Here is a 27622-nt window from a genome sequence, read left to right as displayed (position 1 = left end):
CACATGATATTTTGGTTTGGTTCCTGAGGTTCTAATTTTGAGCCTCATAAAATAAGTTGGGAAGTGTTCCCTATTTACTTTCTCTGAAATCATTTAATAAGGCTAAAATTAACTGTTCCTTGAATGCTTGCTTGCTGGAGTTCAATTTGTAAGGTTAACTTTTCTTTTTCAGGTGAGTGGGAGAGGGTAAATTTTTGGCTACTGATTTAATCTCTTTCAGTATTTTGAGATCTACTGAGGTTTTTCATTGCTTCTTAGGGTAGATTATTATCATTTTTTCCACTGGGAAATGGTCTACCCCACTTAAGTTTTCAAATTTATTGACATGAAATTGCTCATATTCAAATTGTGTTATATAGATTGCTTGCAGAAATGTCTGTAATTCCCCACCCTATCTATCTATATCTGTGCCTCTAGGTAGCCTGGTTCCACAATGATTCCAGATGTGGCTATATAATTTGCTTTGGCAATGGGACTGAAAGCAAATGGACTTATGTATCAAAGCATGTATTCTCTTGCAGCTCTTACAGTTCTAAAACCACCATGTGAACAACACTGTGCTAGTCTGCCGGAGGATGAGGCTATGTGGAGGATAACAAAGGTCCCAGCCAACAGCCACAAACTTGAGTGAGAACATCTTAGATCATCTAGTCACCAACTAACCCATCATGAGGGAACCCACGGAAATCAGTTGAACTGGCCCAGACCAGAAAAACCACTATGCTAACCCACAGAATGATTAGCTGAATAAAATGGTGACTGTTTTAAGCCGCTTACTTTTGGAGTGGTTTATTATGCAGCAAAAACTAAGTATTAATATTTAGTATTAATATTAAGTATTAACTAGTAAAACTAGTATTCACATTTTAAAACTTATGATATATATATATATATATATATATATATATATATATATATATATAAATTAATACAGTAGAACTTGGTTCTCAAACTTAATTCATGAGGATGTTCAAGAACCAAATTGTTTGACTTGGGAGATGTTCAAGAACTGAGGTTTGACTGTATGCCTTTTAAATGCCTATTATTTGTTCTCTCTACCTGCTATGAATTTCTTATAAAGTGAAATACCACTTTAACTGTGTTCTACAGGATCTGACATGTAATATTTTCCCTTCTGTTAATTTCTAAGGATTCCTAATTTCCATTAGGATCTCTCTGATGCTCAAGGTATTTAGAAGTGCTTCATTTTTTCACAATTAAGAGGTTTTTATAACTATCTTATTCACTAATTTTTAGTTTAATTGTACTGAGATCAAAGAATACACTCTGTACAACACTAAAATTAGCTGACATTTGCTTTATACCAAGATTTCACAAACTTTGTCAGTATACAATGTAGGCCAAAGGAAATACCTAGTATTTTCTTAAGTACTTAGGTGCAAACAACTTACTGAACTTTTTTTTTTTTGGTGGGGGGGATAACAAAATTGAAAGAAAAAATTTTTCTCTTAGACAAAACATACAATTGAAAGTAATACAGTACAATCTAATGTTTAAAAATTGTGAACTACCTCAAGATCCAAAAGTTCTGTGGTATCTGAAATATGTTAAATAGCACAGTGTTTCTCTAAAAAAAAAATTTACAATATTGCAAGGTGTCCTTTTGAGTTCACTATGGAGCCCCATGGTAACTCAGTTTGGAAACTATAGCCTTATGCTATCACAAAAACAATTTTCAAATAGGCATGGGATATTTTTTCCTTTTAAATTACATTGGGGTGACATTAATTAATAAGATCACAGGTTTTAGGTGTACATTTCTGTGATACATGATCTGTATACTGCATTGAGTGCCCACCCTCCAAAGTCAAATCATCTTCTGTCACCATATATTTGGCCCCCTTTACCCTTTACTACCCACCCCACCCCACAAGCTTCCTTCTGGTAACCACCATACTGTTGTCTGTGTCTGTAAGCTTTGGTTTTATATTTCACATAAGTGAAATCACAAGGTTGTTAGCTTCTTCTGACTGAACTTATTTTACTTAATATAATATTCTCAAGTTTCATCCATGCTGTTGCAAATGACATCTTTTCTTACAGCTGAGTAGTAATCCATAGTATGTATGTACCACATCTTCCTTATCCGATCCTCTTTAGTTGTCTCCATGTCTTGGCCACCATGAATGATGCTGCAATGAACATAAGGGTACATGTATCTTTGTGAATAAATGTTTTCAAGTTTTTTGGGTATAGAGCCAGAAGAGGGATTGCTGGGCCATATAGTACTCTCTTCTTAATTTCTTGAGGAACCACCATACTGTTTTCCATAGTGGCTGTATCAGTTTACAATCCCACCAGCAGTGAATAAGGGTTCCTTTTTCTCCACAACCTCTCCAGCACTTATTACTTGTCTTGTTGACAGCCATTCTAATAGGTGTAAGGTGGTATCACATTGTAGTTTTGATCTGCGTTTCCCTAACAGCTAGTGAAGTTTAGTAGCTTTTCATATATCTGTTGGCCATTTGTATGTTTTCTTGGGAGAGGTGTCTGTTTAGGTCTTCTGCACATTTTTAAGTTGGATTGTTTGGTGTTGAGTTGTATGAATTCTTAATATATTTTGGATATTAATCCCCCATTGGAGCTGTTGTTTGCAAATATCACCTCCCATTCAGTTGGTTGCCTTTTTTGTCGTTGTTCATGGTAGTGGGGTTTTTTTGCTGTGCAGAAGCTTTTAGTTTGATATAGTACCACTCATGTATTTCTCCTTTTGGGGATCAAATTTATAAAACATTCTCTAAGACCAAGGTCCATAAGTTTAGTACCTATGTTTTCTTCAATGTAATTTATTGTTTCAGATCTTATATTTAAATCTTTGATCTATTTTTGAATTAATTTTTGTATATGAGGACAAAGTGTAATCCAGTTTCATTCTTTTGCATGTGGCTTCTCCAATTTTCCTGGTACCATTTATTGAAGAAAACTTTCTTTACTCCACTGTGTGTTTTAGCTCCTTTGTCAAAAATTATTTTGGCCCATATAACATGGGGTGTTTTATTTCCTGGAGTCCTCATTCTGTTGCATTGGTCTGTGTGTCTGTTTTTCTGTATATATCATTCTGTTTTGATTATTGTAGCTGTGTAGTATAATTTTGAAGTCAGAGTAGTGTGAATTGTATCCAAGCTTTGTTCTTTTTTCTCAGAATTGCCTTTGGCTTATTTGGGGTCTTTTTATGGTTTCCATACAAACCTGATGAACTTTTCATTCCATTTCTCTCAAAAACAACATTGAGATTTTGATGAGGGCTGCATTAAATCTGTATATTACTGTGGATAATATGGCCATTTTAACTGTGTTGATTTTTCCAATCTATGAACATGGAACATCTTTCCATTTCATTGTGTCTTTTTCAATCTCTTTTAATAATACTTTGTAGTTTTTAGCATATAGGTCTTTCACATCCTTTGTTAAGGTTATTTCTAGGTATTTTATTCTTTTGGTTACAACAGCAAAAGGATTTGTTTCTTTCATTTCTTTTTCTGAAGTTTCATTGTTAGTATATAGGAAAGCAGTGAATTTTTGTACATTAATTTTGTATCCTGAAACTTTCCTGGAGTTGTTTATTGTTTCTAATATTTTTTTTGGTGGGGTCTTTAGGGTTTTACATACACAGAATCATGTCATCTGTAAAAAGTAGATTTAAAATATGTGTTTATTAGATAACATTTGCAAATTGTTATTTAACTTTTCTATCTCTCATTAATTGGTGTTTATTCCTTACTGACAAGATAATTTCCCATAATGATTAAGTCTTGACAAATTACTCCTTGTAATTTTGCTTTATATATACTTTTTACTTTTATTTTATATATACTTGGACATCTATAAGTAGACATATACAAGTTTAAAGCTATTACAGCTCCCCAGTAAATATTTTTAAATAAAAGGTAAAGTAGTAATCCCTGCATATGAATTAAAAACATACTAACATAGACCAAAATATCCTAGGGTAGCAAAATCATACTTTACATTCTTTAACAAAAAATAGTACAAGTCAACATAAGAGAATCCCTGGCCACTTTTCTCGTGATTTGACTAATTATTAAAGGAGGCTTCATGAAAACCAGTAATTTAACTGTCCCTTTTTCGACAAGCTAGATATTTTCACCTTCCTAGAGACTGTACTACATATAGTAAATTCAGTACCTATACAAGGTTATCTTGTTCTTTTGTCAAATGGAAGGGTAGCTCAGAGAATATGGCAACTAGCCTTGTTTCAATACCCACCTTATCTCCAAACACACACAATTCATTTCTTAAATTACTTTAAAAATCCATTAATATATTAACCTTGAATGTACAATATTTGATCCTTTTTAAATCTTTTTTTTCCTGAACCACATGGAATTTCACTTGGTAGGTCAAAAAGGTTTAATTATGGGCAATTTCTTATGACTCAACCTAATATATCTGGAATTAACACATTCGTTACTAATCTTACATAATGTTCTTTTTCATTCCCAAATTTCTCTTTCCATCTTGAAAAAGTGACTTGACTTGCAATTTCTATACCTAAATTTGCAGAACAGTCAGCAGTTCACTCTTGTATGTTTATAAAAAGGATAATTATTTATTAGCTCCATTTCTAAATTTGAAATAAGTAACTCAATTTTGTTTTTATCCAGTAAAACCCATCATTGTCTTAACTTCTTAGTTTTAGTTCCTGTAATATTAAATCTTTATTACAGATGAGTAAATGAAGACCACAGAAAACTTGACTAAATTATTTTTAGCCACAAGTTTTACATTGTTATTATACATATTTTTGTGCACTCTGCTATACTTTGATATAAAATTTAAAACATATTACTGGTTCACTCAATCATGTAAATATCTGACACCCTAACAAATTATTTTTCCTGTAGGCTCACTTAACTGATCATATCAAAGGCTGCATTTTTGGATTCTAATTTACTAATTCAGTCAAATATTTAACTGGAAATTTTTATTGAGTAATTATAAAACTTGCATACAGCTGTAAGAAAATTAATGCAGAGATCCCTTTGCACACATTCCCTATATTCTCCCAATGGTAACATTTTACAAAACTATAGTACAGTCATGCGCCACATAAAGATGTTTTGTTCGACAATGCATCATATATGATGGTGGTCCCACAAGACTGTAATGGAGATGGAAAATTCCTGTTGCCTAATGATGTAATAGGTGTCATAATGCAATGCGTTACGCATCTAAATTTTGTGGTGATGTTGGTTGTATAAAAAACTTACTGTGCTGGTGGTTGTATAAAAGTATACAGCACACACATAGCAGCCTGAGGTGACTCTGAAAATGGTTGCTATTCACTGACTCAGAAAACCCCTACAAAATGTTGCAAATGAGACTCAAATCTTCCTGTTCATCTTAAGAACACTTGTGAAACAGTCCTGGCCATCAAGGGTATGCATACCAGAAATCCACCAAGGATCTGAAGGATGTCACTTTACAGAAGCAATGTGTGCCATTCCGCCCTTACGATGGTAGAGTTAGTAGGTGTACCCAGGCCAAACAGTAGAGCTGGACACAGGGTTGATGGCCCAAAAACAGAGTGCTGAATTTTTGCTGTGCGTGCTTAAAAATGTAGAGTTGAAAAAAATGTTGAACTTAAAGGGCAAGATGTAAATTCTCTACTCATTGAGCATATCTAGGTGACGAAAGCTCCTAAGATCAAGAATTCACAGAATTCATGAGAAGATTAACCCCCACACAAGCTCTCCCTCCCACACTGAGATGGTCTTTACTGAAGAACAGATTGTTCCTGAACTGGAAGAGGAGGATGCACAGAAAAAAAAGATATCCCAGAAGAAATTGAAAAAACAAAAACTTAAGGGGCAACAGTAAATTCAGTATAAATGCTAATAAAAGTGTTTTAAAAAAGTATAACATGTCAATTATGTACATTACATAATACTTGATATTAATATTAAATGACTATTACTGGTTTATGTATTTCCTATATTTTTTGTTATTTTAAAGTGTACCCTTTCTACTAATAAAAGAATTGCTGTAAAAAGTATGCTGTTAAACAGGCAGCAGCCTAATAACATTTCATGTTTACATCTCTTGGTTACACCATTTTTTCTTGTGGTTGATTTAATTTCATGTTGTTTTGCACAGTAACATGCTGTACAGACTTGTAGCCTAAGAGCAATAGGCTGTACCATGTAGCCCAGATGTGCAGTAAACTAAACCATCCACATTTGTATAACTATACTCTACAATGTTTGCATGATGATGAAATAGCCCAACACATTTCTTAGAATGTACCTGCATTGTTAAGTGGCATATGACTGTAATATCACAGCCAGGACACTAATATAGATACAATCCCAGACCCTTATTTGGATTTACCACCTTACTTTTATTTTTTGTGTGTATGTCTATACAATTTAACAATATTTATAGGTTCATGAACCTACCATTATAGTAAAGGTACTGAACAGTAACCAAAAACAGAAGATGCTCTCTCATTGCCCTTTTATAAGCAAAACAACCTCCCTCTCACTTCCCAGTTCCCATATGTACCCACTTACAACCACTAATCTGTCCTCCATTTCTAAAATTTTATCATTTAAAAAATGTTATATAAATAGATTCATATAGTATATAACCTTTTTTGTGTGTGTGATGGGGTCCCCACCCCCCGCATAATCCCCTGAAAATTCATGAAAGTTGCTGATTCTCTCAATAGTTTTTATTGCTGAGTGGTATTTCATGGTACAGACATACCACAGTTCAATCATATACCCTAGGAAATCCAGGTTATTTCCAGGTTTTGTCTATTACAAATAAAACTGATATAAACATTTATGTACAGGTTTTATAGGTACACCGTTTTCATTTTTTTGGGATAAATGTCTGGGAATGTGATTCGTGTGTTGTATAGTAGTTGCATGTTTTCCAGAGTGATAGTACCATTTTACATTACTACCAGCAGTGTATGAGTAATACAGTTTCTCTGCATCTTCTCACCAGTATTTGGGGTTGTCACCATTTTTTAAATTTAACCATTCTGATAGATGCTTTGTTATTTTCCATCTGTATTTCCCTGATTGGCATTAATAATCATCACCATAATAATGATTTCCATTTGCATAACCCATTTTGCCTATTTCCTAACTGGTTTGTTTTTTTATACTGTTGAGCTTGAAGAGTTCATTATAACAGTAAGTAGTCCCTTAACGTCATCAATAGGTTTTGCAACTTCAATGAAACAATAACAAAACCAATTTCACCATAGGTTAATTGATATAGACAAGACAAGTTCCTATGGCATCTCATCAACGTTATAATGACATGACGTTGAAGGAAATGAGGTTGAACAAAATGACATACGAGGATCTGCTGTACATGCTGGATACCAGTCCTGTGTTGGATATGTGGTTGTCTTCCAGTCTCTGCAGTTTGTCTTTTCATCCTCTCCACATGGCCTTTCAGAGCAAAAATTACAAATTTGTTAAGGTCCAATTTTCCTTTTATGGATTATGCTTTTGTGGTCAAGTCTATGAACTCTTTGCCTGGCTCTTAAGATTTTCCTCCATTTTTCCCCTAAACATTAATATATGGTATCATACTTTACATTTAAGTCTAGGATCCATTTTGTGTTTTTTTTTTTTTTAGTAAGATGTGAGATTTAGGTTGGGGTTCTATTTTTTTTTTGGCCTATGGATGTCCAATTTTCTAGTACCATTTGTTGAAAAGACTAGCCTCCTCCATTGAATTACTTTTGCAGATTTGCTAAAAATTAGCTGGGTGTATTTGTGTGAGCTTATTTCTGGGTTCTGCCTTTTGCTCCACAGATCTATGTCTATACTTCAAGTACCATACAGTATTCACTAGTGTAGCTTTTCCATAAACCTCAATATTGGGTTTAGCAACTGCTTCTATTTTATTTTTTGCCAGGATTGTTTTAACTCTTCTAAAGGCTGTGACTCTCCACATATATTTTATTTATTTTATTAAATGTTTTTTTCAAAAAATATTTTATTTATTTTTGGGGGGGAAAGAGGAAGGGAGAAAGAGAGAGGGAGAGAAACATCAATGTGTAGTTCCCTCTAACGCGCCACCTCCTGGGGACCTGGCACACACCCAAGGCATGTGCCCTAACTGTGAATCGAACTGGCGACCCTCTGGTTCACAGGCCGGCACTCCATCCACTGAGCCATATCAGCCAGGGCTCCACATACATTTTAGAGTAAGCTTGTCTAAGCTACAAAAAGCCTTGGTTCAATTTTGATAAGAAAGGCATCAAACCAACAGGTCAATTGGAGAAGCGGCGTCTTTACTATGTAGTCTTTCAATCCATCACCACAGTGTATGTCTCTCCATTTACTTAAGTCTTATTTGATTACTTTCATCAGCATTTAGATCCTGTACATGTTTGCTATTTTATTTTCTTTGGAGTTACTAAAAATGGTATTACATTTTTAATTTTGGTTTCTGTGTGTCCATTGTTGGTGACTGGCTTTTAAGTGTTGATTTTGTATTCTATGGTGTCGCTGAACTCACTAGTTCTAGGAGTTTTGTAGATTCTTTGATATTTTCTACACTGACAATCATGTTATCTACAAATAGGGAAAGTTTTATTTATTCCTTTCCAAACCACATGTCTTTTATTTCTTTTTCTTGACTTATGGCAGTGACTAGAACTTTCAGCACTATGTTAAATAACAGCAGTGAGAATGGACATTGTCATATAGCTCCTGGGTTTAAGGAAGAAAACATTCAGTGTTTATCATTAGGTATGTTAGCTGTGGGGTTTTTGCAGATGTTCTTTATCAAATGAGGTAATTCCCCTCTACTTCTAATTTGTTGAGATTTTAGCAAGAATGGATGTCAGATTTTGTCAAGTACTTTTCTGCATCAATTGATATATGATTTTTCTTCTTTAGCTTGTACATATGGGGAATTTAGGCTATTTTTTAAAAAAGATTATTTTACTAAAAAGTGAAACAACTAAATCAAGTGCCAGATCTGATAAGTTGGATATTTTGTTGGTTTCTGTCTTTATGTAAGGACTTAACCACTACTACCACTAAATCTAAGGATAGTAAAGACCAATGGCATAATCAACTGATCAATCAAGAAAAAATTATATCAAAAAAATTTTAAAGATTTTATTTATTTATTTTTAGAGAGGGAAGGGAGGGGGAGAGAGAGAGAGAGAGAGAGAAACATCAATTGTGCGGTTGCTGGGTGGTCATGGCCTGCAACTCAGGCATGTACCCTGACTGGGAATTGAACCTGTGACACTTTGGTTCACAGCCCATGTTCAATTCACTGAGCTACGCCAGCCAGGGCTAATTATATCAAATTTAATACGATGTGTCAAAGTTCAAAATGCCAATGACAGGTTTTGGAGTCATTTGCAACTTATGAGGCATTATCCACTTAAAATTTACATTAAAAGGCACTTACGGCATAGTGGTTAGGAGCTCTCCTCTGCCATTTATCAGACGTGTAATTGTAAGCAAGTTATTTAATTCTCATATAATTGTTTACAAGGTGATATAATATACAGAAGTACTGACTTTGGTATAAGTGTTGATGTATATAGGAAAGTAAGAGATCAAAGAAGTAAAAGAAGACAAAAGGGATTAAACAAAAAGAGTCTGAGACTAGTAAAACAGTACGTATTAGTAACTATATTTTACCCTCAGTTTGATAGATCAGTATCAGTGTCATTCAAAGTATGGTCCTTGGACTGGCTAAAAGACTTTGACCTATCTGTTACAGGTCTGCTGTAAGATAGGGAGTTTGTGCCAGTTATCAGCTGTGAAATTAAACACACTTTAGTTCTATTACTTATTTAGGCAGAAAGATTTTCTTGGTAAGGAAGTAGTGCCTTGTTTAATATTTTGATACAACTCCCCTAGCTTATCTCATATCAGGACTTTTGAGCAGCACTGCTCTATAACTAAGGTGTTTTTCTTAAAACTTCTGTAAATTATTTAGATATCAGCAAAACTTTAAGATATCATATATCAGTTCAATTCCTGAATATTAACATTTAACAAGTACTAATGACACACCCAGAATCTAACTAGGCATTCTGAGATGGGCTAGAAGGGAGACTTGGGAGTATCTGGAGTAGGAGCTGAGGGAAAAGAACATGGTACTACCTTCACTTTAGAAGCTTATACTCTAATAGAAGTGTGTAGAGCTTATCTATGAAACTCTGCTCTTTTTTCTTGTATTTTCAAGGATCTCAATGTCAGTATAACACTGTGATTTTCTATTCAATGGACATAATAGAAATAGCAAGGCTGGAATCTGAGTTAGCTACTCTGATGATGAACAGTGGAGTAGTATTCTCTTGAGTATTGGGCTCTGCCAATATTCAAGAAGGGTTCTCCACAGCTCTGCAGAATCATATCAAAAGCAATTAAGCTTTGTCTGAAATTTAGGTTCTATTTCAGGAAGAGTTTACTTTCTGCTGTTTACTCAGGGAATTCTAAAATGTAAAATAAGGAAATGCTTGAGATTCCTTTAATTTCATTTTTAGTCCTCCTACAAGGATGTTCAGGAACTAATGGTAACTGAAAAGGAAACAATGTTATCCAGAAGACTATTAAAGATGTAAGATGTCTTTAAGATGACCAAGGTGGATATTAAAAAACATACTCTGAAAAGTAGAATTATTTGAAATGCAAAGGAGAGATCCAAGATGGGCAAGGAGTAAGTTGAGGCTACACTAACCTCCTCCTAGGACCAATTTGAATTACAATTAAATTGTAGAGATATCATCCAGAATAACCAGTTGAAAAGTGACTAGATGGAGGGAAGCCTTATACCTATGGACACAGAGAAGAAACCACTTTACCACAAGGAGACTTTAGAGGGTGTTTGGAGTGGGTATGAGAGGGCTGGCTGGGCTCCAGTGGGTGGCAGCTGAAATACTAGAGGGATATATCAGTGGCCAGGGATTTCCCCCTGAGAAGTGTGGGGTCTAAACTCCAGGCTTGGCTTTCCAGCCTTCAGTACCAGAGCTAGAAAGGAATCCAGAGATGCAATCCAGCTGTGAAAAATAGCAGGGGAGAGATGGCTGGAGACACAGAGAGCCTCTTAAAGGACTAATGAGCAAAATTTCATTTGTAAACACTTACCCTGGCTCTGGCAGAGGAAGCACAGAATGGACTACAGACGCTTGAAGAGAGTCTGGGATTGGTGGCTCTGGGGAGAAAACTGAAAAACAGCCACCAGGATCCCTGTGCTGAGTCATTCCCTATATTGCAGAAAGTCATCTTTCACAGGCAGCATGCTCCTCTCCAAGTAGCATCAACCTGAGGGGAAGCAATAATCCTGACCACAAGAATTACTCTGCCCTACACTGTGGTGCTTAAGCTGGGTTGCTGGTAACAGCTTTAGGCTGTATCACTGATCAGTTTTAACAACTAGGTGGAAATACAAAGCAGGCAGCCAAAATGGCAAGACAAAGAAACAGATCCCAAGTGAAAGAACAACAGAATCCTCCAGAAGAAGAACTAGATGAAATGGAGGATAGTAATTATCAGGGAAAGAGTTTAAATAATGATTATAAGGATACTCAACAGCATGAAAACAGACATAGAAACTATAAATAAGGACCAGTTAGAAATGAAGAATGCAATATCTGAAATAAATAATATACTGAAAGGAAGAAAACAATAGGTTAGATGAAGCCAAAGATCAAATCAGTGATTTGGAAGACAAGGAAGAAAAAAAAACACTCAGGTAAAGCAGCAAAAAAGAAAAAAGAATTTTAAAAAATGTGGAGAGCATAAGAAATATTTGGATAACACGAAGCATAACAACATCCATATCATGGAAATACCAGAAAAGAAGAGAGCAAGCAAGCGATCAAGAACCTATTTGAGGAAATAATGACTGAAAACTTCCCTAATCTAGTGAAGGAAAAAGACACACAACTCCAGCAAGATCAGAGAGTCCCAAATAAGTTGGACCCAAAGAGGCCTGAACTGAGGACAAATCTAATTAAAAGGACAAGGCTTACAGACAAGGGTGAATCTTAAAAACAGGCAGTTACCTACAAGGGAGCACCAATTAGACTGTCATCTACTTACTCAACAGAAACATTTCAGGCCAGAGGGAGTGGAGTGAAATCTTCAAGCTATTGAAAAGTAAGGACCTACAACCAAGGCTACTTTACCCAGCAAGGATATCATTTAAAAATTGAAGGAGAAATAAGAAGCTTCCTAGACAAGGAAAAAGCTAAAGGAGTTGTTAACACCAAACCAGCACTGTGACAAATGTTAAAGGGCTGGCTTTAAGAAGAAGAAGAAAAAAAAGAAAAGAAAAAGAAAACAGGAAAACAGTCTAACATATAAAATGGCATTACATATATATTTGTCAATAATCACCTTAGATGAAAATGGCTTAAACGTTCCAGCCAAAGGATATAGGATAGCTGAATGGATAAGAAAACAAGACACACATATATGCTGCTTCCAAGAGATACACACAGAATAAAAGTAAAGGGATGGAAAAAACATTTCATGCAATGGAAAAAATAAGGCTGGTGGTAGCAATACTTACATCCAACAAAATAGACATTAAAACTAAAGCTATCGTAAGAGACAAAGGACATTACATAATGATAAAGAGAACTGCCCAACATGAGGATGTAGTCCTACTAATCATTTATGCACTCAACATAGGAGCACCTAAATATTTAAAGCAAATCTTGATGGACCTAAGGGAGAGACTGACAGAAATACAGTCATGGTAGAAGATTTTAACACCCCATTGACTTCAATGGACAGATCTTCCAGACAGAAAATCAACAAGGAGATGGTGGCTTTAAATGACATACTAGATCAAATGGATTTAACTGATATCTTCAGAGCATTTCACTCTAAAGCAGCAGAATATACATACTTTTCAAGTGCAAATGAAAAATTTTCTAGGATAGACCACATGTTAGGAAAAAAATCTCAATAAATTTAAGTGGACTTGAAAAAACATCAAGCATCTCATCTGACCACAATGGTATGAAACTAGAAATCAATCAAGAAGAACACCGAAAAAACATGCAAAGTCATGGAAACTAAATAACATGTTATTAAAACAATGAATGGATCAACAATTAGGTCAAGAAAGAAGTCAACAGCTACCTTGAAACAATGAAAATGAGGATACACAATCCAAAACTGGGGGAAAGAAAGAAATTGAAGATGGCACAAATAAATGGAAACACTATTACCATGTTCATTGGATAGGAATAATTTAATGTCTTAAAATGTCCATACTACCCAAAGCAATTCTACAGATTCAACATAATTCTTATCAAGATTCTAATGACATATTTCACAGAACTACAACAAGTATTTAAAAAATTTATATGGAACCACAAAAGGCTGAGTATACTAATAGCAATCCTGAGAAAGAAGAACATACTACACTGTAAAGCCATAGTAATCAAAAGCAAGGTACTGTCATAAAACAGACACATAGATCAATGGAACACATAGAGAGTCCAGAAATAAACTTACACCTTAGGTGTCAATTAATATTTGACAAAAGTAGGCAAACACATACAGTGGGCTAAAGACGGTCTATTCAATAAATGACGTCAGAAAAGCTGGACGAATAGGTGCAGAAAGATGAAAATAGACCACCTCTTATACCATATACAAGAATAAATTCAAAATGGATCAAAGACTTATATATTAGACCCAAAACTGTAAAAGTCATAGAAGAAAACATAGGCAGCAAAATCTCAGATATTGCCCCGTAGCAATATTTTATTAGATATATCTCCCCAGGCAAGGGAAACAAAAGAAAAATAAGCACATAGGACTATATCAAAGTAAAAAGGTTTTGCACAGCAAAGGAAATAATCAACAAATAAAAAGACAATCCACAGACTGGGAGCACATATTGCCAATACATCTGATAAGGGGTTAATATCCAAAATTAATGAAGAACTTTCAAAATTCAGCACCCAAAAAAACCACACCTAATTAAAAATGGGCAAAGGCCCCTAAATAGACACTTCTCCAAAAAGGACATACAGATGGCCAACAGGCAGATGAAAACATGTCACTATCATGAGAGAAACGCAAATGAAAAGCACAATGAGATATCATCTCACACTTGTGAGTGCTGGCAAGGATGTGAAGAAAGGGGAACCCTTTTGCACTGTTGGTGGGAATGCAGATTGGTGCAGCCACTGTGGAAAGTAGAAGGGAAATAACTCGAAAAATTAAAATGGGGTCTGCCTTTCAACCCAGCGATCCCACACTTGGGAAGATATGTGAAGGAACCAAACATTAATTCGAAAGGACATAGCCACTCCTATGTTCATTGCAGCCTAATTACAATCACCAGGATATGGATAGCAGCCCAAGTGTCCATCAGTATATGAGTGGATAAAACAACTATGGGTCATTTACCCAATGGAATACTACTTGGCTATAATAAAAGAAACTTTACCCTTTGCGACAGTATGGATGGACTTGGAGAATTTATGTTAGGTAAATCTAATGACCAAACTGAATGAACAAGGATAATGGGGACAGACTCAGATGGTGAGCAGGATGACAGCTAGTTGGAGTAGAGGGATTGAGGAAAAAAGGAAAAAGGACTTGTGGACTTGGACAAGTGTGGTGATTGCTGGGGGGAGGAGAGTATAAGGGACTAAATGGTAATGGAAAAAATATACAATAAAGATGAAATTTAAAAAATAAATTAACTCCAGAGGATAGCACAACCATAGAAGGAGGAACAAATAACCCAAATACAAGTAAACAGCTTAAATTTAGAAGCATACTAGAGGAGCTAAAAAGTAAAACCAGGGGAGGAGTCTGAATAGTATGAGGATCGATACAAAAGTTTTATACCTGTATTTTAAGCATAAAAAGTATTGGAAAAGGAAGGCTTCATTTTGAGATAGTTGCTGTAATGTCAACAGATGACAATAAATAATTACAATTTCAATTTTATTCTTACTGCCTCTGTTAAGGAAAATGATCTTCATATGAATGAAAAACAAGACACAAAAGTACACCCACCATTGTATTTATATAAAGTTCAAAATATGCAAAATAATTCACAGTGTAACAAACCAGGAAAATGGTTACTTTGAGGGAAAGTATCAATAGTAACCAAGAAGAAGCTAGGGATACAGGTAATGTTCTCTTTCTTGATTTAGTAGCTGGTTATACAGATGTGTTCACATTGTGAAAAGTCATCTAGCTATACACTTAAGATTGTGTGACTTTTCTGTATGTCTATGTTAATAAAAAAGTTAAAAAGAAGGTAAAATCAACATGTTAGAATTAGCAAGGAGCTCACCTTACTTTATTAGGCTTAGTTCACATCTCTGGTACACATGACCCAAAGATATGAAAAAAATTTAAAGAATATGATTGACAAATCACTGTTGTTAATATGTAAATATCCACAAAGAAGTTACAGAGTTAAAGAATACTGGAATTAACAATATTTTTCAAATTTTATAACAAATAACATTTTTATGCTGTGTGGTTTTAAGAATGACCACTAATTTGCCATATTATTTCATTATTCAAATTTCCAGAATTTTAACACCAGAACATTCTAATTATTATTTTAGATTTATTTATTTATTTTTAAAGAGGGGAAGGGAGGGAGAAAGAGAGGGAGGGAAACATCAATGTGTGGTTGCCTCTTATGCGCCCACTACTGGGGACCTGGCCTGCAATCCAGGCATTTGCCCTGACTGGGAATTGAATCAGCAACCCTTGGTTCACAGACTGGCCCTCAATCCACTGAGCCATACCAGCCAGGTCAGAATCTCTAATTATTTTTCACTAAGAGCAAAGCACCCTTACCTTCGCAGTTCAACTGTCACTTCATTTCTGTGTCTTCTCATTGTCTAAAAGAGGAAAAAGCACATAAGTACCTAAATATTGGAACTGCTAGTACATAAATTAAGTTCTTATGGCACTTAAGATTTAAATTTTTTTGAAATAATTATTAAGAATTATGGATTAACGGTATGGAATTTCCTATTCTTAAGAATTATGAATTGACCACATGGAATTTCCTCAAAACCTAAAAATGGAACTGCCTCTTGACCCAGCAGTTCAACTACTGGGTTTATACCCTAAGAATCCTGAAACACCAATTCAAAAGAACCTATGTACCCCAATGTTCACAGTAGTGTTATTTACAATAGCCAAGTGCTGCAAACAACCTAAGTGTCCATCAGTAAATGAGTGAATCAAAAACCTGTGATACATTTACATGATGGAATACTATGCAGCAGAAAGAATGACAAAATTCCTACCCTTTGCGACAGCATGGATGGAGCTGGAGAGTATTATGCTAAGTGGAATAAGCCAGGTGGTGAAAGACCAATACCATATGACCTCATCTATAAGTGGGACCTAATTAACAATACAAACAAGCGAGTAAAATAAAACCAAAGATGTGGAACTAAAAGAACAAACTGACAGTGACCAGAAGGGAGGAGAGAGGGGTATAATGGGGGAAAGAAGGGGAAGGGTCAAGTCAAGGAGCATGTATAAAGGACCCAGGAACAAAGACAACAGGGGTGGGAAGACTGAATGTAGGAGGTGGGACGTGGGTAGGGCAGAGGAGAGTAATGGGGGAAAAATGGGGAAAACTGTAATTCAACAACAATAAAAAAATTAACAAAAGATTTATGGATTGATCAGTATTAGGCTTTAAATAATAAACTATAGGAGGTTAAAAAACCAAAACTGTCTATTTCACTGGATATCTACTGGTTAATTTTGTGGGGAGCAGTAGGTGGGGCTTGGCTGCCTGGGATCTATTTCCCTCCTCTAACTGCACCCAGGGTTTTCTGGGGAACTGTATACTCTCCCTTGAGTATAGTCTTGATGGAACCACATATTAAAGTATCTCTACTGGTTTAACTACGGCATGAGACTGAAACACATGAGAACTCTCTCCCCCATAACTCTGACCCTTAAACAAAGTAGAAAGAAAAAAAAAAGCATCATAGGACCAGGTATGATTATGCCTATATCCTGGACTTGCTCTATTTCCATTTATCTGGTGTCGCTACTAATTCTGTGAACTACCCAATATTTTCCCAATAAATTACTGTTCTGCTTAAGTCAACAGGACTGGTTTTCGATGTTTGCAACAAATGAATTCTATCTCAAAAGATTCATGTTTTAAAAAAGGAAACAATTCACTGTCATGGCCTTAAAACCACATGAAAATAAAAATAAGTTTGGGAAAATATTTTGTAACAAAAGGTAAAAAGTATCCTTCTAATTTCCTAAGAGTCTCTATCAGGCATGTCTTATGAAAAATTATTAAAATAATTAGATATCACTTCTCCTCTTAATGTACTGATATAATGGGTTATTTTATTTTCATATAAATATTGGATTAGCCAAATAGTTCATTTGGTCTTTTTGTAAGACTGCTCTTATAGCACTTAGCTGTCTTTGACTTCATTTGAAACAATTTAGTTAGACTGTATTGTGACAGGTGTCATAACAGCAAGCATTAAAAAAAAACTTACCAAAATTGGTGAATTTTTGTGTAGCCATTTTAATACTGAAGGTGGAAGAAAATAAGCAACATTTCTGGCATTTATGCTTTATTATTTCATGAAAGGTAAAAACACAACTGAAATGCAAAGAAACATTTGTGCAATGTATGGAAAAGGTGCTGTGACTGATCGAACCTATCAAAAATGGTGTGCAAAATTTTGTGCAGGAGATTTCTTGCTGGACAATGCTCCGTGGTTCAGCAGACCAGTTGAACTTGATAGCAATCAAATCAAGACATTAATTGAGAGCAATCAATGTTATATCATGCAGGAGATAGCTGACATAGTCAAAACTCCAAATCAATAAAGTTACTGATGAAAATTAAAATTGTGCCTTTTATTTTACAGAAAAAATTAAACGGACTTTATGACCAACCTAATAACTATGGTAAAATTCTTACATTTCTGGAATAAAGCTCACACAAGGTCATGATATATTATTATTTTAATATACTGCCAAATTCATTATACTATATTATTTAATAATTCTTTTGTTATAATACCTCTAAAGTTTTCTTAAACTATAGTGATAAATTAATCCCTGTTTAGGGAAAAAAATTCCATAGAGGCCAAGTTATATTGAAATATTAATCTAGATATAAACTTACACATAAATATATACATATATAAGTGTATATAGAACTGCCAAACAAAATTAAAATTAGTGGCATTCATTTAATGTGATGGAATGATGCACTGATAAACTTATTATCACTGACTTCTGGCCAAGATGGAGGTGTAGGTATGTTATAGGGTACAGCCAAGAGGGGGACCCCAAATAGGCATTTGAAATGGGGTCCAGAACTCAAGGTGTCCAGGAGATTTTTAAGATGTCTTCACCCCCATTCCCCAAGTGTGGGCTGGGGGAAGGGACAAATGGAGCAGGGCCATTTAGAGCTGTTTTGCATAGCAACAGCCTTGCAGCTAAGCTCTGGTGTGGTCATTTAACATATCTATAGCCTTTGGCTGGTTGCTTAGATATGTTAAATAGCTGTGGCCATGCTCTGGGCCTGGGGAATGGAAGTAACTTCCCCACCAAGACTAACTGGGGGGCAGGTCCCCCGAGTTACAGTGCCTGCGTGGGAGCTTGGAGATGATTGGCTCCAGGACATGGGGCCACACCTGCCCAGACCCATGATGGCGACCAGAAAAGCTGGAGAAGACAGCAGATTGAGGGCAAGTGTGCCCAAGTGTAGGAGTCGTCGGAAATGGGGATGCAGAGGAAGATTGGCCCAGGGGATTTAAACCCAGACACAGCAGCCATTGAGAGAGAACCACGCGGCCTGGACAGAGTGGGGACTCTCCCTTCCTGCAGCCCTGAGAGAGAGAACCACGCGGCTCTGGCAGAGTGGGGACTCCCGTGGCCCTCGGAGAGAGGACCACGTGCCTTTGCCAGAGTGGGCACTCCCGCAGCTTTAGAAGGGGGAACCACCACCTGGTTTTAGCAGAGATCCCGGCGACTCAGCTGAGGGTGCTGGGAACCCAGGGAGATCTCCCAGTCAAGATGGAGTACTAACTGGGAAGAACCAGAGGACTGCCTGAGCCATGGACTTCTATTTCCTTTCCTGAGATACGGTTCTCTGGACTGGGCAAAGGGGGAAGGAAGGAAGGACTGTGTCTATTTGTGGGTGTTTTAAGGGACTTTAGGTTTTTTTGACAAAGACATTAGGTCACTACTTTAAGTTTGTATAGCATTAAATAAACATTTCCTTTCCTTTTCACGAATCTCTGGCATTGAGAGACGTCTTTCCTCGGGCAGTGGACATAACGGACCCGGGGCCTTCTTTCAATAGTAGTATATCGTCCCAGGCCCCCCTTGTTTGTTCTGTAACAGATAAATACGTTTCCTCACACAACCAAAGGAAGGACAGCAACCAATTCGAAAGCCAAAAACAACCGGAACTGCCAGAAAATTGAACTGTATGGAAGTGTGACAACCAAGGATTTAGGAGAAACATTCATCTAGACTGGTAGGAGGGGCTGAGATGGGCAGTCAGGGTGACAGGACATGTGGCAAGGCAGCAGCTGGCTGACTGGGTGGTCCCACATTCCCATGCAGATAAACTGAAAAACTGGAGAGCGAGACAGATCATGGAACCCAGGGTTCTAGTGCAGGGGGGAGAACCTCAAAACCTCTGGCTGTAAAAATCTGTGGGGGTTATGGTACTGGGAGGAATTCCCAGTCTCACAGGAGAGTCCATTGGAGAGGCACACAGGGTCCTAGAAGGTACACAAACCCACCCACATGGGAATCAGCACCACAAAGGTGCAATTTGCTTGTGGGTAGTGGAGGAAGTGACTGAAAGTGGGGCAAGAGCTGAGCAAGGGGCATTTTTTCCTCTCTGATCCCTGGGCCATGAACAGTGCCACAACGTAGATGGGTTGCCACACCCTGGTAAACACCTATGGCTCTGCCACTTATAGCGTAATAAGCCTGACAAGACAAAGAAATATGGCCCAAAAAGACCAGACCAAAGCTCCAAAAATAGAACTAAGCATTGAAAAGGTAGTCAACCTACCAGATACACAGTTTAAAACACTGGAAATCAGGATGCACACAGAAATGGTTGAGTATGGATGCAAAATAAAGGAGGACGTGAAGGCTACACAAAGTGAAATAAAGAAAAATATACAGGGATCTAACAGTGAAAGGGAGGAAACAGAGACTCATATCAATGATTTCAAACAGGAGTAAGAAATAAACATTCAACAGGAACAAAATGAAGAAACAAGAATTCATAAAAAATGAAGAGAGGCTGAGGAACCTCTGGGACAACTTTAAACGTTCTGACATCTGAATGATAGGGGTACCAGAAGGAAAGGAGGAAGAGCAAGAAGCTGAAAACTTATTTGAAAAAAATAATGAAGGAAAACTTCCCCGATCCGGTGAAAGAACTAGACATGCAAGTCCAGGACACTCAGAGAGTCCCAAAGAAGTTGGATCCAAGAAGAAACACACCAAGACACATCATAATTAAATAACCCAAGATTAAAGATAGGGAGAGAATCTTAAAAGCAGCAAGACAGAAGGAGACGGTTATCTACAAATGAGTTCACACAAGTCTATCAGCTGAGTTCTCAAAAGAAGAAAGGGCTGGAAAGAAGTATTCTAAGTCATGAATGGCAAGGACTGACATCCCAAGATCACTGTATCCAGCAACGCTATCATTTAGAATGGAAGAGCAGATAAAATGCTTCCCAGATAAGATCAAGTTAAAGGAGTTCATTATCAGCAAGCCCTTATTATATGAAATGTTAAAGGGACTTACCCAAGAAAAAGAAAAACATAAAAAATATGAACAATAAAATGACAACAAACTCACAACTACCAACAACTGAATCAAAAAGAAGAACAAACCAAAAACTAAGCAAACAACTAAAACAGAAACAGAATCACAAAAATGGAGATCACATGGAGAGTTATCAATGGGGAGGGGAGTGGAGAATGGGGGAAAAGGTACAGGGAACAAGAAGCATAATTGGTAGGTACAAAATAGACAAGGAGATGTTAAAGAATAGTGTAGGAAATGGAGAAGCCAAAGAACTTCTATGTATGACAATAAACCTGAACTAAGGGGGAATGAGAGGAATGCTGGAGGGTGCGGCAGTGGTGCAGGGTGGAGGGAGATAAAAGGGAGAAAACAATGGAACAACTATAATAGCATAATCAATAAAATATATTAAAAAAATATTACCCCTAATAGGGTTCAACAGTAGAAAGAGGTTTGAATCTAATTCTATATTTAATGTTTTTGTGTTTTGAGCTCAATACTATTAACACAGAATGCTTTCTGTATGAATTCATAATCTAAAATGGTAAATGTTGAGCAATCTTAAATACCAATATTAATAAAATGTTACTTGATAACTGAAAGCTGTCTTTATTCACTTGGAGATTAGACATGCATCATTGTTAAAATTTGCCTGTATGAATATCTAATCCAATTGTTACTAGAACTGAAAAAAAAAACATTTTCAATGAAAAAACTACTACATTTAATTATTATGAATTGTTATAAGATGGTATATTAAAAAAATCCAGGTAGCATATCTCCTCCAAAATATGATCAAATTACTGCTACTCTATAATTCACATTAAAATAATTCAACATGGATAGGGGTGAGCTAACTTCTAAAAGTATCCTAAAATTAGGAATCTACACTTAGAGGGGGTTAGTTAGCATTTGAGGTACCCATATCAGGACTTAGCTCCCAGTTAGGAAATGCTTCACGTTTCAACATCTGAATTTGGATACTAGTTTGTTATTTAGTATAAGAGATGTTGACAGTACTTTTTTTATTGCTGAGATTAAATTGTTCAAGATATATGGACTGACTAGGAATATTGCACAGGTGCCTTGAATCTTACCTATTTGCATTTTAAGATTCTGGCAAGCCTTGGGGTCTATCTGCAGAGAAGTGTTTGAGGCCAGACCTCCCTTTGATGGAGTGTCCCAGCCTTTCTTGGAGGATTCTGTGACCTAATCCTAGTCAGATCTTTATGGTAGCTGCTTATGGTTGAAGTTTTATTGCAAGGTAGTAGTCTGGAGTCTAAAAGGGCTAAACTCATAGAATAAGCTATATGACTTTTTTGTGGCTGCTTACTAATACATGTTTGTATTAAGTAGCAGAATTTTGTCTATGGCTTATTATAACTTACTATTAGTATAAATTCTAATTAAAAACATATATTATCCTCACCTATCTCTAATAGTTCAAGGTCTGTTATTCATCCAAAAGGAACAATGAGTGTAAATGGCCAAATGGCTTAGGTCAGTTAGCAGCAGGGGCTGACTTATATATATGATACAAGGACCTCTGAGTGAGTTAATCATGACTTACTCTGCTCTCTAAATCATAGCAAGAGTCTCCATCTTAGGCCCTCTCTTCCCTTTATAATTTTCCCAAGTAAACTCATCTACTCTCATATCTTCAATTACTATTTGATAACCACTCCTAAATAACTGTCTTTAGTTCAGCCCTCTCACCTGAGCTCCAAATCTGTAAGTACAATATCCATTCACTCAACAAAAATGTACTGAATTCATCCAAAATGTACCAGACAACACACCTGTAATGAGGAGACAGTCTAGGACAGTGGTCAGCAAACTGCAGCCTATGGGGCCAAATCTGGCATAAATGGTTTTTAAATTTTTACGTGATTACAGTATAAATGCTATTAAGTATCTACATAATACCCTCAAATCTGATTCTTGGTTACTGAAGTCTAAAATTTTTACTGTCTGAAATACTTTTTTTTTAATTTTTAATTTTTATTTTTTTTATTTTAATCATTGTTCAAGTACAGTTTTCTCCCCCCTACTCCCATTCCAGCCCACCCACCTAACCCTCCGCCCCTTCCCCCTCGTTACCCCCCCCACCCCTAGTTTTTGTCCATGTGTCCCTCCGAATTTGTTCCTGTAAACCCTACCCATTCCCCCCTGAAATTCCCTCTTCTCTCCCCTCTGGTCACTGTCAGACTATCCCCTATTTCAGTGTCTTTGGTTATATTTTGCTAGTTTTTTTGTTTTGTTTTGTTTTGTTGTTTAGATTCCTGTTAAAGGTGATATCATGTGGTATTTGTCTTTCTTTTTTTTTTTTTTTAAAAGGTGATTTTTTTTTTATTATATTTTAATCATTGTTCAAATACAGTTTTCTCCTTTTTAATCCCAATCCTTTCCCCCCTCTCCACTTCCCTCCCATTACCACCCTCCCCTTAGTTTATGACCATGTGCCCTTTAAGTTTGTTCCTGTGAGCCCTTCCCACTGACCCCTTAAATTCCCTCTTCTCTCCCCTCCCGTCACCGTGAGCCTGTCCTCTATTTCAGTGTCTTTGGTTATATTTTGCTTGCTTCTTTGTTTTGTTATTTAGGTTCCCGTTAAAGGTGAGATCATATGGTATTTGTCTTTCACTGCCTGGCTTGTTTCGCTTAGCATAATGCTTTCCAGCTCCATCCATGCTGTTGCAAAGGGTAGGAGCTCCTTCTTTCTTTCTGCTGCATAGAATTCCATTGTGTAAATGTACCATAGTTTTTTGATCCATTCATTTACTGATGGGCATCTAGGTTGCTTCCAGCACCTAGCTATTGTAAATTGTGCTGCTATGAACATTAGGATGCATAGGTTCTTTTGAATTGGTGTTTTTTAAGAAAAGTTTGCCAGTATGCACTCATGCAGGTGTGGACCAACAGACTGAGGAGTCTGAGCGAAGGCAGCAGGCTTGGTAGCACTGGCTTACTGGCTCCTGAATGATGGCCTTCTTTGCCATGTCATAGTGGGAGAGTGAATGGGGAGTGAAGAAGCCAGTGTAAAGGGCACAGGGTCAACTCTGTCTCGGGCAGTGTCAGAGGAGTAGTCACCAGTCAACTCAATTAGCCCTACTGTGGGACAGACACAGCCAGGGTGCTTAAAAATGGTGACCTCTGATTCTATGGGAACTTGCAGTAGAGGGACAAGAAGCAACTGAGGCATGGAGAAGGCTGACATCTCACAAGTCTACCAGAGAGAAGGATGCCATGAGCAAAGATATAAAGGATTTGTCCAGAAATTGAGTGGGCAGCCTGGCTAGTGTACAGTCCAAGGGATGTATAGCAGGGACATGTAGACTAAGCCTGGAAAAAAAGGATCCTTCCTACAGCTCCTAAAAGGACAACCCTGTCTAGTCTTGGGGCTGCCTCTGCTTCTAATGGAGTACCTGGAATAAATCCTCACCTGGAACCCCACCTTAGAATACCCAAAAGTGTCTTCCCTGAAGACTTACACCACTTCTGACATGAAGCTTGGCCTCTCATCCTGGTAGGGCCACCCAGTCTGTCTATTCTTTCCTCCTCAGCTGATCATACCAGAGAAACCAGAACCCAAGCCAAAGTATCAGAAATATGTATTATTTTATAATAATAATAATAATAATAATAATAAGCCTCTTTACAACAAATATAGTGGAAGAGTTTTCAAACAAAACTCATACTAAAAAGGAAAAAGGAAAAGTTTGCCAGCAGCTGGTCTAGGGAAAAGACAGTAACAATAAGCAGTAACATAAATGTTAAATGTAAAATAGGAAAGTAAATAATGAAGGAGTTCTTCTACACTGGAAGGAGAACTGATCAGAAGGTCAGGAGAAAGCTCCCTGAATAATTAAAATGTGTGTGGGCATGTTTATGTTTAGGATATGTTTATGTGGAGGATAAACTGTTATAAGGCCTCAAACTCAGCATGTTTATGGATATCATACCTGGGCCCTCTCAACTTTCTCCTTTCCCAGCTATAATAATACCACCTACTCTTTCACAAGCATTCCTAACACCAGGAAACAGTACAATCATCCAAACAGTTGCAAAATCCCAATCCTGGGAAATCACCCATGTCTATTCATATTCTCATTCTTTGACATCCAACAAGTCACCAAAATATAATTCAAAGCTAGACCCACTGTGACTATACTAGAGTATGCCACCATCATCTCATCTGGATCACTACAATAACCTCTTTGTCTCCTGTGCACTGAATCAACTTTCCACAATGCAGCCAGAGTGTTCTTTTAAAAATGCAAATTCTTATTGTCTTGAATAAAACCCTAACAAATTTTTGAGTCTCCTGGATTTCTCCCTGAAACCCTGGCCAAAGTCCCCAGGACAACCATACCAGAACCCTGTGGACAAAATCTACAAGATTAAGTGACCAGGTTTCCCCATGAATCCTCAAATATAGGCAGAATCTGGTTAATTCACCAACTATAGGGTCATATGGCATCAGCATGTATGCAGAAGGAAACAGAAAGAAAAGAGCAACTGAAGGGCTTGAGGACAGGAGAGTGCAAGATTTTGAATCACTAAGGTTTAGAAAGGCTACTTAAGAATAGCTGCAAATGGCCCTGGCTGGTGTGGCTCAGTGGACTGAGTGCTGGTCTTCGAACCAAAGGGTCACCAGTTTGATTCCCAGTCTAGGGCACATGCCTGGATTGTGGGCCAGGTCCCCAGTAAAGGGTGTGTGAGAGGCAACCACACATTGATATGTTTATCCCTTTCTTCCTCCCTCCCTTCCCCTCTCTAAAAATAAATAAATAAAATCTTTAAAAAATAGCTGCAATGGAAGGGATCTTTTTGTACATGCCAACACTGTAAGGTATCATGAATCTGGACTCAATAATGAAGTTCCCCTTCCTGTGGAAAGCCCTCAATTGACAAAAAGCTTCTTAGAGAAGATTCCCAAAGTAAGAAAAACCAGCATACTGTGGCAAAGAAAAGAGAGGGTCCAAATAAAAGTAGGTTAGTGAGATACAGCCAAATATCAAAATACAGGAAGCCATATTCTTTTATCACTTTGTAATGAACAACAGAAGAAGGTAGTCTATAGTAGTAAAGCTAGAAAATCTATCCTGATCCATCCCTTGCTCTGAAAAGTTCAGGAAAACCTATTATGAAGTGAACAACATTGAAGGATTGGGTTGAAGTCCCATAATGTAAGAAATTCTCCCATTTCTTACGTCATGGGATTGACATAATGTCAGAGCAGAATGTTTTAGAACATTGATGTTAAACACTTGCAAAAGGGCCATACCTACAAAACAGGTAAAAATTGTATCACAAAAAATGAAAGAATATGGGAAAGAACATTATAAATCAGAATTAGAAAAACTGAGAAATAAGGTGCTAGAAATCAGGAGAGAATTAGAAAGAGATTATGTCAGAAAGGAAATCTAACCAAGAATAATCAAAAGATCCAATATACGACAGATAATGCTTAAGAGATACAGAATATGCAAAGAAATAGGTTTTTTAAAAGGTTCTTTTAAAACAATGATTTGAGAGAGAGAGAAAGAGATATTGATTTGTTGTTCCACTTATTTATGCATCCATGGGTTGATTCTTGTATGTGCCCTGACTGGGGATCAAACCCACAACCTTGGTGGTATTAGGATGACACTCTAAGCAACTGAGCTACCTGGTCAGGGCCCAAACAAATTTTTAATCAAGAAGAAATGAAGGTGGAGTGACATCAAGATCATGGTGGAGTGAGAAAACCTATTGGTCTCTCCCCTTAGACTTACAAGTTGGACAAATAAAATTCAACAAAGGATTCTCTGCTCAATACACAAAAAAGTCTAAGAGATCTATGCATTGAGACATCTGAAGGTGGGTATACTGGAGTGAGCAAGGGAGGCAGGATGTGGGAAGGACAGACCCAAAGATGCAGTCTGACTAGTCTGGTCCTTGCCATAGTAGCAGGAGAGGGTCAGGCTGCAACTTCCATTCAAAAGAATGGAGAAGCAGAGGCAGCATTGTGGTCTGAGTGGCCAGTATGTACTGAGGCTGAGCCCAGAGACAGGGGTGAAGAAGTAGTGCAAAGGCCTATGGCTGTGGTGTAGCAGCTAACATCATAGGGAAAAAAATGCACAGACATGAAAGCTGCCCCTCTTTCCATAGCCCCCTTCCTCCAACAGACTTGGCATCAGCAGAGGCAGGTCAGGAAGGGGCAGAAATAACATTCCAGTCAGAGTGGCCTGTACTCATTGTGGCTAAACCTAGTGGAAAAAAACAAAACCACAGATGTGTAAACTGCCTGCCTCTGCCCAGCCCTCCCCCACCCATAATTGCAGATGGATAGAGGCAGCTGACACTTGTCAAATAGTGATGGGTGGCTGGCAGTTTCTAGTAGCACTGGAAATTCACAGGCCCTGGTTCTCATCATTCACACATTCCACCACAGTGATTATGCCCAAGACCCAGGCAACTCAGCCACAGAGGGGATAACACTCACCTCCTTGAGGAATATGGGTATTTTCCACTGCAGAGGTGACACTGCCCCATAGAGTTCCCAGAAGTCCCAGTAGTGCAGGTAAGAGAAAACAAAAACTTATCCTACAGCACCATCTAATGGACAATAAAAGAAAGACCTTTACTTACGGGCTAAAAGGTTAAAAGCAGCATGTACTGACAAAAGATTTCAATCCTTCAAATGCCCAGGCTGAGAAATAATCCACCAAAGTACCGTGAGTAAATAACAAGGTAACAAGGGAGTTTAGAAAGAAAATTTAAAATCTCCAGAAAATAAACGTAAAGACATGGAAGA

At 37.1% G+C, this 27622-nt stretch overlaps 1 protein-coding gene across 1 annotated transcript in view; it reads right to left on the bottom strand.

Moving 5' to 3' along the window:
* KPNA3 (karyopherin subunit alpha 3) overlaps positions 1-27622 on the bottom strand; it is a 107622-nt gene that overhangs the window by 50994 nt on the left and 29006 nt on the right. The window contains 2 exon segments of the mRNA XM_036011361.1: positions 7357-7456; positions 15838-15877. Of these exon segments, the coding sequence (XP_035867254.1) occupies positions 7357-7437 (81 nt within the window). The 5' untranslated portion in view covers positions 7438-7456; positions 15838-15877.

This window comes from Phyllostomus discolor, chromosome 11, assembly GCF_004126475.2.
Source record: "Phyllostomus discolor isolate MPI-MPIP mPhyDis1 chromosome 11, mPhyDis1.pri.v3, whole genome shotgun sequence".
Lineage (NCBI taxonomy): Eukaryota > Metazoa > Chordata > Mammalia > Chiroptera > Phyllostomidae > Phyllostomus > Phyllostomus discolor.
This window is presented reverse-complemented; position numbering and strand designations above follow the sequence as displayed.